The sequence below is a fragment of the Bison bison genome, unplaced genomic scaffold (genome assembly GCF_000754665.1).
Source record: "Bison bison bison isolate TAMUID 2011002044 unplaced genomic scaffold, Bison_UMD1.0 scf7180017864053, whole genome shotgun sequence".
Lineage (NCBI taxonomy): Eukaryota > Metazoa > Chordata > Mammalia > Artiodactyla > Bovidae > Bison > Bison bison.
In genome coordinates this window covers 4,638,450-4,651,025 of record NW_011494625.1, presented here as the reverse complement: position 1 = coordinate 4,651,025, position 12,576 = coordinate 4,638,450, and the positions used below count along the sequence as shown (strand labels likewise).

The window sequence follows — 12,576 nt, the reverse complement described above, 5'->3', positions numbered from 1 at the left end:
ATATCAATAACCTCAGGTATGCAGACGACACCACCCTTACGGCAGAAAATGAAGAGGAACTAAAAAGCCTCTTGATGAAAGTGAAAGAAGAGAGTGAAAAAGTTGGCTTAAAGCTCAACATTCAGAAAACGAAGATCATGGCATCTGGTCCCATCACTTCATGGGAAATAGATGGGAAAACAGTGGAAACAGTTTCAGACTTTATTTTGGGGGGCTCCAAAATCACTGCTGATGGTGATTGCAGCCATGAAATTAAAAGACGCTTACTCCTTGGAAGAAAAGTCATGACCAACCTAGATAGCATATTGAAAAGCAAAGACATTACTTTGCCAACAAAGGTCTGTCTAGTCAAGGCTATGGTTTTTCCAGTGGTCATGTATGGATGTGAAAGTCAGACTGTGAAGAAAGCTGAGCGCCGAAGAATTGATGCTTTTGAACTGTGGTGTTGAAGAAGACTCCTGAGAGTCCCTTAGACTGCAAGGAGATCCAACCAGTCCATTCTGAAGGAGATCAGTCCTGGGTGTTCTTTGGAAGGAATGATGCTAAAGCTGAAAACTCCAGTACTCTGGCCACCTCATGCGAAGAGTTGACTCATTGGAAAAGACCCTGACGCTAGGAGGGATTAGGGGCAGGAGAAGGGGAAGACAGAAGATAAGATGGCTGGATGGCATCACCGACTCAGTGGACATGAGTTTGGGTAAACTCCGGGAATTGGTGATGGACAGGGAGGCCTGGTGTACTGCGATTCATGGGGTCGCAAAGAGTCGGACACGACTGAGCAACTGAAGTGCACTGCTCCATATAAACTTCTAGTATTAGTTTACCACTATCAACAACATAACTGGGTTTTTAAAATTAGGATTGCAGTGAGCAAGCAATATGGGTCAAGTCGGGAAGAACTGACATCTTGACACTCTTCAGCCTTCCTGCTGCTGCTAAGTCGCTTCAGTCGTGTCCGACTCTGTGTGACCCCATAGACGGCAGTCCACCAGGCTCCTCCGTCCATGGGATTTTCCAGGCAAGAGTACTGGAGTGGGGTGCCATTGCCTTCTCAGTCAGCCTTCCTATTCATGTACAGTAACTGTCACTCTAGGTACATCTTCTTTGACTTCTTTCATTAGATTGTCATTTTCCTCATAGATCTTATATGTATTTGTTGGATTTATACCCATTTACTTGTTCGTTTACAAGGAAGCAAATGACTTTTTTATACTAAAATTGTACCCTAATACCTGTTTTAATCACTTATAACATTAAATAATTAAATCCAGGACCTTTCCCACCCCCCCAGGAAAATTTCTTTGAAATTTTCTACATAGACAATCATGTCACCTGCAAACAAAAATAGTTTTATTCTTCCTTCTCAATCTATAGCATACTATTAATTTCCTTTCCATGTCTCATTGAACTAGCCAGGACTTCCAGTACAATGCTGAATAAAAGTGGTAAGTGTGAACATCCTTGCCCTCATCCTGATCTTAGCAGGAAAACATTCAGTTTTGCCTTATTAAACAAGATGTTAACCGTAGGGTTTTTTGTTTTTTAATAGATTTTCTTGATTAAGTTGAAGATGTTCCTATATTTTCGAGAGTTTTTATTATGAAGAGTGTTAGATTCTGTCAAATGCTTCTGCATCTACTGAGAATGATCACTGATCGTAAGATTTTTGTTCTTTAGTCTCTTGATACAATAGATTACAGTAACTGATTTTCAAATGCCTGAGACAGTTTTGTATACCTAGAATAAATCCCACTTGATCATGTTATGTAATTCTCTGTATATATTCTTGGATATGATTTGCTAATATTTTGTTGAGTATTTCTACACCTACGTTCATATATAGAGAGAACTTTTCACTAGGTTTGAAAATATTTTAAATTAAATGTGAAAACAACATAAATATGTGAAGCAAAGATTAATCATAAATACCAGAAAAAACAGAGTTGGAGGTTTTTCTTAAAAAACAGATCAGAGGCCTTAAAAATAAGACATGAGTAACACAGCAAACAAAGTGTATCCAACATACATACTATGTAGATTTTTGACCAATAAGGCAAAACGCTAACATTTAACAGGCACAGAAAGTTTACATTAGGCTACAAAGAAAATGTCAAATATAGAAATATGTAAACTACTTCTTTATACAGTAGAGTAATAGTAGAATAAAGTACTACTTAAACATTATCCCTTAAAAATTCAAAAATATTTTTCTAAACACTTCAAAGTCAAAAGGGAAAATCAAATCTGAAATAAATACCCTTAGAAATGGAAAATGACAGACCTCTGTATTAAAACTTGTAAAAGTCAGTCAAAACAGACTGCAAAGAAAAAACTATTTTTTGTTCCACTTACGAGAGAAACAAAACCACTGAAGACATGGTGAACCTGAATGTTTAAGAGACTAGAAAGAGGAATAACAACTTTCAAAAGTACAAACGAATTAAGGTAAAAGGATAACATAATGTCCCAGGAGCAACAAGCGTCATCCAGCACCAGGTCTTGGCTTCCAATACACTGTCCAATAAAAGAAACCAGGGCTCCTTGGAGAAATGGTGGATTCTGGCGCTGGGGTGTGAAACATACAAGATGTGCCTGGAGCCTCTTACAGTGCCAGGAAATAGTGAAGTCCTATAAAAACAAAAGCAAGAAAGCAAAAAAAAAAAAAAAAGCCTACACTGACTGGCTATATCAATGGGCCATGGGACAACTAAAAGAGCACCCCATGTTCACAACTGCAACGATCTGAACAAGAAAACCGATGGAGAAGTACTGGATTACAACCCAAACCAGAAAATAATCATACCTAAGCCCACAATTAACGAGTGGATGGCTGGATGGACCTACAGACAGAGACGAGGAGACATCTTCCACGCACCCAAATTCCATGTAATTTTTATGTAGACACTCTGACCTCCGGAGGCAGAGCACAACTCTCCATTTCTTAAGCATGGAGCACGCAGAGTGACTTCCTTTCAGAGTACCACATGGGAAAGTGGGGAAAAAAGGAGTAACTTCACCATGGAGAAGCCTGAGAAACACTACCTCAGCCAGATGACCAATGTCAGCATCGACAATAGTGTATACATGTTCATATATGTAACCTCCATCTGATGTGATGAAATCGACACTTCACCTCTGTGATCTTCCTCCTAAAAAAACCCAGATCCCAGTCTAACCACGAGAAAGACACGAGACAAATCTCAACAGAAACGCATTCTATACAACACCTGATCCGTACTCCTCAAAACTCGGTCACCAAAAGCAAGGAAAGTCGAAGGGATGGTCACAGCCATGAGGACCCTACATGGCAACTAAATGTAATATGCTACCCTAGATAAGATCATGGAACAGAAAATGAGTATTAGTTTAGAAATAAGAAAAACTGAATAAAGTATGAATTAGTGATAATGTAGCAGCATTGGTTCATTAGTTGTTAACCAATGTATCGTGCTAAAGTAAGATTTACTAATAGTAACAAAACTATAAAATATCCTACAATACTCTTAATAGAAATGCAAAGAACTATGCGACTAAAACTCTAAAATGTTTTAAGACTAAAAAAAAAAATTTGAATTATATGAAGGGGCATACAATGTCCTAGATTGGAGAGTAAATATTTTATATACAGACAGCTCATACATTTCAATATATTAAAAAAAATTAAAACTGGAGATCTAAATAGACATTTTCCCAAAGACATACAGATGGCCAACAGGCACACAGAAAGATGTTCATCGTTGCTAATTATTATAGAAATGCACATTGAAACTACAAGGTGTCACTTCACACCACTCAGAGTGGCCACTATCTCAAAAAGTCTATAAAGAACAAATGCTGGGAGGGTGTGCAGAGAAGGGAACATCCTGCAGTGTCGGTGGGAATGTAAATCGGTGCAGCCACCACAGAGGACAGCGTGGAGGTTCCTTTAAAAATAGAGCTCCCATACGATCCAGGGATCCTATTCCTGGAAAGGTATCCAGAGAAAACTGTAAATCAAAGACGCACGCAACCCAGTGTTCACAGAAGCACTATTTACCACAGCCAAGACAGAGAAGCAACCTAAATGTCCCAAAACAGACAAATGGATAAAGCCAGGGTACATACACACAATGGAGTATTACTCAGCATAAAAAGGAGGAAATAATGCAGCGCGGATGGACCCAGAGGCTTCTATACTAAATGAAGTGAGGCGAGTATGACGTCACTTCTAAGCGGGATCTAAAACATGATGCAGACCAACTTACCTATGAAACAGACTCAGAGACACGGAACAGACTTGTGGTTTCCGAAGCGGAGGGCAGGTGGGAGGGATGGTGTGGGAGTCTGGGCTTAGTAGATGCAAGCTATTATATACAGGATGGATAAACAAGATCTTATTGTACAGCACAGGGAACCATATTCAATATTCGGTATAAACCATAATGGAAAAAATATGAAAAAGAATGTATGTGTGTATATATATGTGCATATATAACAGAATCACTCTGGTATACGACAGAAATTAACACACTGTAAAAGAACTATACCTCAATAAAATAAATCAAAAAAAAATTGGCTGTGGCAGACATGTCAAACCACGTCATACACAAAGATGAGAAAAGTAAAGTTTCTTTCAAGGAACAAGCCAATCCATAAAACTGATTCATAAGTGCCTGAATAATATAGAAGAAATCCAATCAATACCAGTGAGAGTTGACGTAAGTAGCAAATGTATCCCCTCCCTTTTTTTTTTTTAAAGGGGAAAAGCAAAGGAAGGGGTACCAGAATGAGTTAACTCAATGTTGAAAGAAAGTGAAAATGTGTAATTAGTAACATGTCCAATGTAGAGACCAAAGTAATACATTCCAGTTATAAACAGTTCTCTCAGGTTTCACATTTATAAATTAACTGGTTAACCACAATTTCATTTTTTCTTTTTTGATTATGCAGTCCCACTAATCTTAGAAATCCAAGCCTAAATGCAATGTATAATCAAATAACTTCCCTTCCTTGGTTTTTAAATTATTCAAAATGGCTAATTCCTAAATAAAATATCAATAAAAACATCTTCATGCTCTTTTATCTTCTTTGTTATTCATATCTCATTCTAGAGAGCTGTTCTAGAGAGCTCTGGCAATGAAGAAGACACTGCAGAAATATCATTTACAGTAAACTTTATTTTAATTGATTTTATTTAACATAATTTCATAGTAGGTCTGTGCTCTAAGATAAGCAAAAGAATAGATATCGTAAATCTCATTAAGAGATCCTTTCCATACTGTTCCTTGAGCAGCGCAAGGGGCTTGGAGGGCCCCAGTGGTGACAGCCTAACATTCTATCCCTGGAGATGTTACCTAGAGATACAGAAAGAACAGGTAACACCACAATACAAGAATTAAACGGTATGAGAGTACCACAGGAAGAAACTCTTTTGTGTTACACCTTACCCATCTCTTTAGGGCTGTAATGATAATGATCGATTTTTTATCTCTGCAAAGTTCAGTGCTGTTTTTTGGTCTGTTTTTAAGAAAAATGTCAAGAATACATGAAAATGCTGTACTTGTTTATCTTAGTACATGAAAAAGAGTAGAAGTTTTAAAAATTCTTCAGGAGTCCAAGCTGGGCCATGACTATTACTGATGGGGTTTACTCAAGGCACTGATTCCAAGTTTGACGACCATCAGCAAACTGTGCAAAGCAAACACATAAAAAAAAAAAATTACGTCAAGAATAGCACAGGCACTCGACTATTTTTAAGGGACTAGGACTCAGCAGGTTCCCTCCCCTCAGTACGTGCCGAGGTGGTGCCAAGGTAGAGCCAGCAGAGATGGACTCCAACTCTGCTGGAGTAGGACTCCTGGAGCCGCCAAAGGAAGAACACGCCAAGGGCAGTTCTGCGCTCAGGCTTTGAAATCATACACGGGAGTCAAAGTTCCTAATCGAGCTGCCAGTACTTCAAAGACGAGAAACAAGGCTGCAGAGCCCACGGCCTCCCCCGCCACAGAGGCCGGTAACGCAGACCTCCAGCCTGCCAGCTGACATGGCTCTTGACCTTGGTCTACACCGAGTGTAAGACTTTACTCCTGACAGCACCCTGACTACGATCCAAGTCGGTGAGAAAGCTTCTTCCAAAGCAGATTTTAAAAATTCTATCTTCAGGTTATCTTTATTAAACACTACATTTTAAGATCAACCTGGTTTGGATTTTACAATCAAAGTTAATTACAAAACAGGATTCGATCAGAATTTCTTTTTAGCAAAATTTTCAATAATAAAGGACACCAATACAGCTGAGATATGTACGGACCCCAAGCTGCAAATCACAGCAGTGGGTGCAGTCACAGCCTCGCAGCGAAGTCACCTCCTCTGCAGGGAGGAGCCAAGCGGGACCAGAGCTCAGATGTGAGAGCAAAACCATTTCAGAAGTGAATGAGTATCCTCATCTCATGATGACATGAAATCAACTGTTTTTGCAGTCTTTGCTATTTGTGGATAAATCCAATCATTTCAGGTGATGCTCAGCATCAGGTACACTGAAACAAGGACCCTTCTGAATGTCTACAGCGTTGGGGACACTGAACTAAAGCTAGCAATAGAGCAGAGTACCTGGCACCTGCAATCAGGCCTGCTGGCATGAATTTTCTAGAGTTGTAGAATCTCATCCCCATGATGCCAGCCAAGGTTCCAGATGTGACTGGTGGAAAGATAAAGAGAGTCACAGATCACTACATCTTATAGGTGACAGGACGGAAAAGTGGCCAACTTCCCACCCATCTTTCAAAGGCTCAGACCCCATCTCATACTCCTCCTCCCCCGAGCTGGGGACCTCCACACTGTCCACATTTAATGGGACCAAGTATTAACACCAACACTGGAATCAAAGGCTCTCAGTGTCTGAGCCCAGCCTGCCTCAGCCTCACCTCCTACCACTCTTCAGCCATAATTCTCGTTTTCTCCTACACTGCTGTGGGGGTTTTTGTCCCCTACTCGTTGCCGATGCTGTTTGCCCTGTATGCGCTCAGGCACATCCCACTCCATGTTTTATTAATTCCCACCACCTGGCCCGCAGCAGGTGCTGGGGACACAACCCTTATCACAGAGATCTCTGCCCTTGAACAGTGCTTCAAGCTTGATGCGGCTGACTTGAAAGAATCACACAAAAATTTAAAAGTACAATCTGTACTGTCGTTTGAGTCATGAAGTCGTGTCTAACTCTTCTGTGACTCCGTGGACTGTAGCCCACCAGGCTCCCCTGTCCGTGGGACTTCCCAGGCAAGAACACTGGAGTGCGTTGCCTCCAGGGGATCTTCCCAACACAGGGAACGAGCCTGTATCTCCTGCACTGGCAGGTGGATTCTTTGCCACTGAGCCACCAGGGAAGCCCGTAATCTGTGTCACAGGTGCAATGAATGCAATACAGACAACGTCATATCAGGGGTCCAGCCCATTCAGGGAGAAGGGCTTGCTGAGAGAGGGGAGACTGAGCCATAATGTGAAGAGAGGTGGCGGATGAGCTAAGGGCAGGAATGCGGGTCCAGGCAGGGGGCCCGGCGGTGGGGGATGTGCTGAGGCACAGAAACCCACCAGAGCCAGGGAGAGGGCCACCCCTGCAGAGCCCCGCGGGCCCAGGCAGGGACTGGGGTCTTCAGCCGGGTGGTGCGAAGCCATTAACAGACACGAGCAGAGGGATACGCAAGCAGAGCTGCCGTCTGAAAATACAGCTGCAGCCGCAGCACAGGGAACCGGCTGTAGGGTGCAGGGCACCCGTGAGCAAACTCCCTCGGGAACACAGGCATCGGCAGAGCTGACAAGACGCGGGTGATGGCCGTGGAGGCTGAGAAGGGGATGACTTGGGATGTGGGCTGGGGGCGCGGCTGACAGGACCTGCTGATGAAATGGACAAGAGGGATGGGAAGAGAGGAAGGGAGACCCAAGTGGATGGAGCACAAGAGAATCCGTGAAGCCAGGTCGGAGCTGACGCCTGGACACGCCTGGAAACTTTCACGCAGGAAAGTGGATACACATGAGCAAGGCTTGGCGGAGAGAGAAATCTGGGTGGTCTGTGAACTGGTGGTGATCGGAGTCCTGGGCTTCAATGATCTTGCCAAGTCAGAGAGTTTGAAGAAGATAAAAAGAGCCAGGTTTTAAGAACCTTAGTATTTAATGGTCAAAAAAGATGGGTGGACAAAACAGACAGAAAAGACAGACGAAAGAGAATGAGAAAATACAAAGGAAAAAAAACAAGAGAATGGAAAACGGATTGGCATACTGTGCTGAGAACAGCGGAAAGGTCAAAATAAAGGACTGAAGGACTGAAAAACGTACACTGAATTCGGAAAAACACAGCGTCCTGGCAGCCTCGGGGGAGTTATTCTTTGAGACAACAGAAGTGGAGGCCAAAGTGGGTTAAGAATGTGAGCAGAGGAAGTGAAGATGGCAGGGTGATGGATTTTTTTTAAGAGAAGTTTCTGAAGAGGAAGAAGGGCAGCAACTGAAGAAAGAAGTGGGGTCACGAAAGGTCCCTTTTCTGTTGTTGCTTTTAAATGGGTGAGAGCTGAGCACGTGGGTGTGTTCAGGGCTGGCATCACGGACAGGGTAGAGCTCAGAGAAGGGGGCGAGCAGAGACCCGCAGCCTGGGAGGAGGGACGCGCCTGGAGACCGGGCGTTCGCTGGCGTGGAGGGACGGCATCGGAAATGAGACTTGGGGATCTGAGGCGCTTGGGGGCAGAGCTGGGCGCCTCCTCGTCCCCCTCTGCTGAGGGGGACGAAGGACTGGGGCTCCCTCGCTCCCGGCACAGCCGTGAGGACCAGAACTGTGGTTTCCTCGAGTGGTTTGGGGCAGGGGGTGGAGGCAGCAGGGGGCCCACAAGCCCCCATAGGGTGTCTGGCACAAGCCCTGTGGGTGGCGCTCAGGAGAAACACAGCCAAGCCACTCAGATAAGACAGAACCTTCACCCTCACTCTCTCACATCTGGGCTGCTCACAGGACATGGCAGAAGCCCGCGGCCACCTGCGGTCCCCAGGCTCCCTGAAGGCCGGGCCTCCGTCTCATACACTTCGCTTATATCTAAAGGACGAATAAACGACTTTCACACGGGAAAAACGCAATACCGATGCGGACCTCACCAGACACACAGTCCTTCAGCGATGCTCCAGCAGACAGTTCTCAGAGGGCAATCACAATGGTTAAGAGACACGTGCTTGCCCTCTACATGTTTAAGGCTGACCTCACGGGGTCAACCTCCATTCGGGAGGGAGGAAAACTTTATCCTCTATGTAAAAGATCAGCAGCAACGGGCTCAAACCCCCTCCTTTCAAACCTTCCCCAGGACTTGGCAGAAGCGGGAGAAGCATCTCAGTCTGAAGAACCCGCCACGTCCCACCAACCCAGGGACACATCAGGGAGACGGTGAAACAACGTACCTAAGAAAAGCCAAACGTTCTTCGGATCCTGAGACAGCTGATAGGACCCCAGGCCGGCGAGACCACCGAAGAGGAGCCCGGCAGCCAGGGATGGAACACTGCCTGGAGGGACACACACACACACCTGCGTTGTCCTGGCAGACACTCATCTCTGCAACAGAATCCCCAAGGCGCACCACCTCCCCCCACCCCCAGCCCCGAGGAAGCAGCAAAGGGAACGTCTCCCAGTGCCGTTCAAGACCAAGGTGTCCTCATGCAGAAAAATGTTTGGGGGAGATTGCTTTTTCTACTGGAGAAGTCAGGGCCATAACCACACCACCCCCCTCTCCTCTGACAGGCAGGGCAGCTCCAAAGGAGAAGAGGAGGCTCCTGTCCAGGCTTGATTAGCCTTGAAAAGACTGGAACTGCCCATGGGGACAACCTCGGGCTCAGCCCCAAAGGAAGGGGAACAGGGTCAATGAGTTAAAAAAGGATTTGGAGAACGGGTTCCGGTGTGTGTGCTGGTGGTGGGGAGCAGGCAAGGAAGGCTCCTGGAAAACAGCCAGATTCACAGACACACCTGTGCCTGGCTTCACGCAGAGACTTCAAAATTGTTCACGTGAAGACAAGAGGCTTTCTCCCACTTAAAGAGCAGGGATGGCCCTCCGGGGTCAAGGCTGATGTATGGCAGGTGATGATAATGACCATCTATTACCATCCCTAACTGGCATCTTTAGATAAAGAGGCAAAAACAAGTGACTGAACAAGAAGCCTGGTTTAGCTCAGCCAGATAACCTCGAGGCGAGTAAAGGAGCAGCTATGGGGCTGATGATAAGCAGGCTCTCCAAAGAGGAGGCTTAAACCAAACCTGACTCCAACAAGACTGTAGTCTGGGAGCACTGGGGACTTGTTCTTCAACGGGAACAAGATTTCACGAGGTTAAATAACTGCAAACCATACCTGCTTTTGCATAGCCAATAATCCCGCCGGAAGCAACCAGTGCTGCATAGCCAAAGCCAAGCCAGTGTAAAGGCACTCTGAAACAGAACAGTAAGACATTGGTGCCAAACGTGTTCTAAAAAACACGTAACCATAGGATGGGATCAAAAAGGTCATCAACCCTATCACTGTACAAGTGCTTATAAATCCTGGAGAGGTTAGATAACCTGCCTAGGTCAGCAGCAGAGCTGGGACCTAAGCACAAGTTCCTGTGGGGGGTGTACAGTCCATCCTTCCATAACCCAAGCTGCCTTGCAGTCTTGGCTCAGTGCCCTTTGCAGATGAGGAAAGAAACTCTGCGTCTGAGAAGCTCCTGGCTATTCCACCCCCACCCACCGGGCACTTACAGCGGGCCAGAGTCCTTCGGCATTGTTCTTTCACCTTCTCCAAACCAGGCCTGTACCTGCAAAGGAGGGGCTGGATCAAAGATGGTCAACAGCACAGCTCCCTAGCAGACAGGAAGAGGTGGGTCAAGTTCCAGTTCCAGCCCTGGGGAGCTAAGAGGTAACGGCTCAGCTTCTCTAAGCCTCAGTTTCCTTCACTGTTTACCTACCCTGTGCAAACTTCCTATGGCTAGGACCGGCATCAAATGGGATAATACCTAAAAAGTGCTTTGCACTCAGTAACTGCTGAACAGACAGCAACCATTCTGGTAATAATCTAAGTTCTAATAACATAGGCCCACGGGAAACTTCACTGACCACCTCTGTACAGTTAATAAGCTAATCTTTTCATTATCTAACCAAGTTATAATTAAATTGTAAAATAAACACTTCTGTGCCCTTAATTCAAGTATTTTAATTACCCTTTCTGGGAGGAGGGGTTACTGCTTTTCACCCCCGCCCAAAGAATTAGATTATTTCAAGTCAACATTTATAACACTTTCAGACAGTTGATTTTACATCTCTCATAGTTACTGTTAGATGGGAGGCGAGAGGAAGGATAAAAAATACAAAAACCCAAGCCGTAATTACGTAGAGTGCTACACCTCTGGCAAACTAGGATGTAACTAATTTCTTAAATGCATCTGGTATCCATTGGGGCTAAGCTTGAAAGCAACACACAGCTCTTCTGTTTAAACTATTGTCTATAAGGGTTAGGTGACTTGGAATCTTACCACCGTCATTAACTCGACGTAGCACTGCGTCGAGCATTGCACCCAGATTTTTAAAGAGATGGACGGATAAAATCTCCAGGAAACTAATTAGCTAATTAAATCAGTAAGCACCTGCCAATAGCTCAGGGTTCCCGCAGGATTCACTACCCACTAGAAGGAGAGCAGAGAAAAGCAACCATCGCGCAGCCTAAAGCCGCCACCTGGATCCTGGGGAAGAGCAGAGGGCAGCAAAGCCTCTCATGTAATTTCTAAAAGTCAAAACCTGAGTAAAATAATTAATAATTCCAAAGCACACGAACCTCCTTCCCGAACGTCTGCCCGCACAGGTCGACCAGGGCGTACTCGCCTCCGGGCGGGGAGTCGCGATCCCGCCGGAAGTGTTGCGGCGCGTTTTCTGCGTCCCGGGGGCGGGGCTAGAGGGGTGGGGCGGGGTTGAAGCGTGGGGGCGGGGCTAGAGGCCTGCAGTTGTCGCACTCTTTGCGTCCCGGGGGCGTAGCGTGGGGCGGAGCTAGAGGCCTGGCGTCGCAGCGCTCTCTGAGCCCTGGCTTGCTGCCGACGGCCCGGCGCGTGCTCTGTCCCCGAGGCCAGGAGAGTCGCCGAGCACATGTGTCCCGAAAGCTGGACGCGGGCAGGGCCGTCCAGCATCCAGCACTTGTCCCAGCTCCAAGACGGCCTGGCCAAAAGCCGGAAACCCAGGACTGGAGTCTAGTTTTGACGGAGTCCTGGCGAGCTGGGCCAGGGCTGCGGTGGAGGTCACCGATGGGGGAAAGAACGTGTCAGAGACTGGATTCTGAAGGATGCGTTAACGGAGGGCTCCAGTCCTCGCCAGGTGTCAACCATCGGAGGTGGTCCCTCTAGCCTGATCACCTAGTTTGCTACCACGAGAAGGGACTATCTTCTACCTGCAGAAGATAAGGTGGTCACAGGCTAGATAATCTGGCTCACTTCCCTTTGTTTTAGGGAGTGAGGCTACTTGAAGAGTACTTGAAGAGGCTACTTGAAGAGTGAGGCTACTTGAAGACTGACTGTAGGTGAGTTAAATTTGCAAGTACCTCTACAATGTCTCCCCACCCCCCCCC

The 12,576-nt window shown here is 45.7% G+C and overlaps 1 protein-coding gene across 1 annotated transcript; it reads right to left on the bottom strand.

Annotated features, from left to right (window-relative positions):
- Positions 1-5,136: 5,136 nt before the first annotated feature.
- On the bottom strand, positions 5,137-11,902 carry LOC104985618 (transmembrane protein 14C). The gene is made up of 6 exons (XM_010835857.1): positions 11,797-11,902; positions 10,728-10,783; positions 10,342-10,418; positions 9,403-9,504; positions 6,586-6,673; positions 5,137-5,667 (listed from the first exon to the last, which is right to left on the bottom strand). The coding sequence occupies exons 2-6, from the start codon at positions 10,748-10,750 to the stop codon at positions 5,613-5,615; spliced, it is 345 nt and encodes a 114-aa protein (XP_010834159.1). The 5' UTR covers positions 10,751-10,783; positions 11,797-11,902; the 3' UTR covers positions 5,137-5,612.
- Between the last annotated feature and the right edge of the window lie 674 nt (positions 11,903-12,576).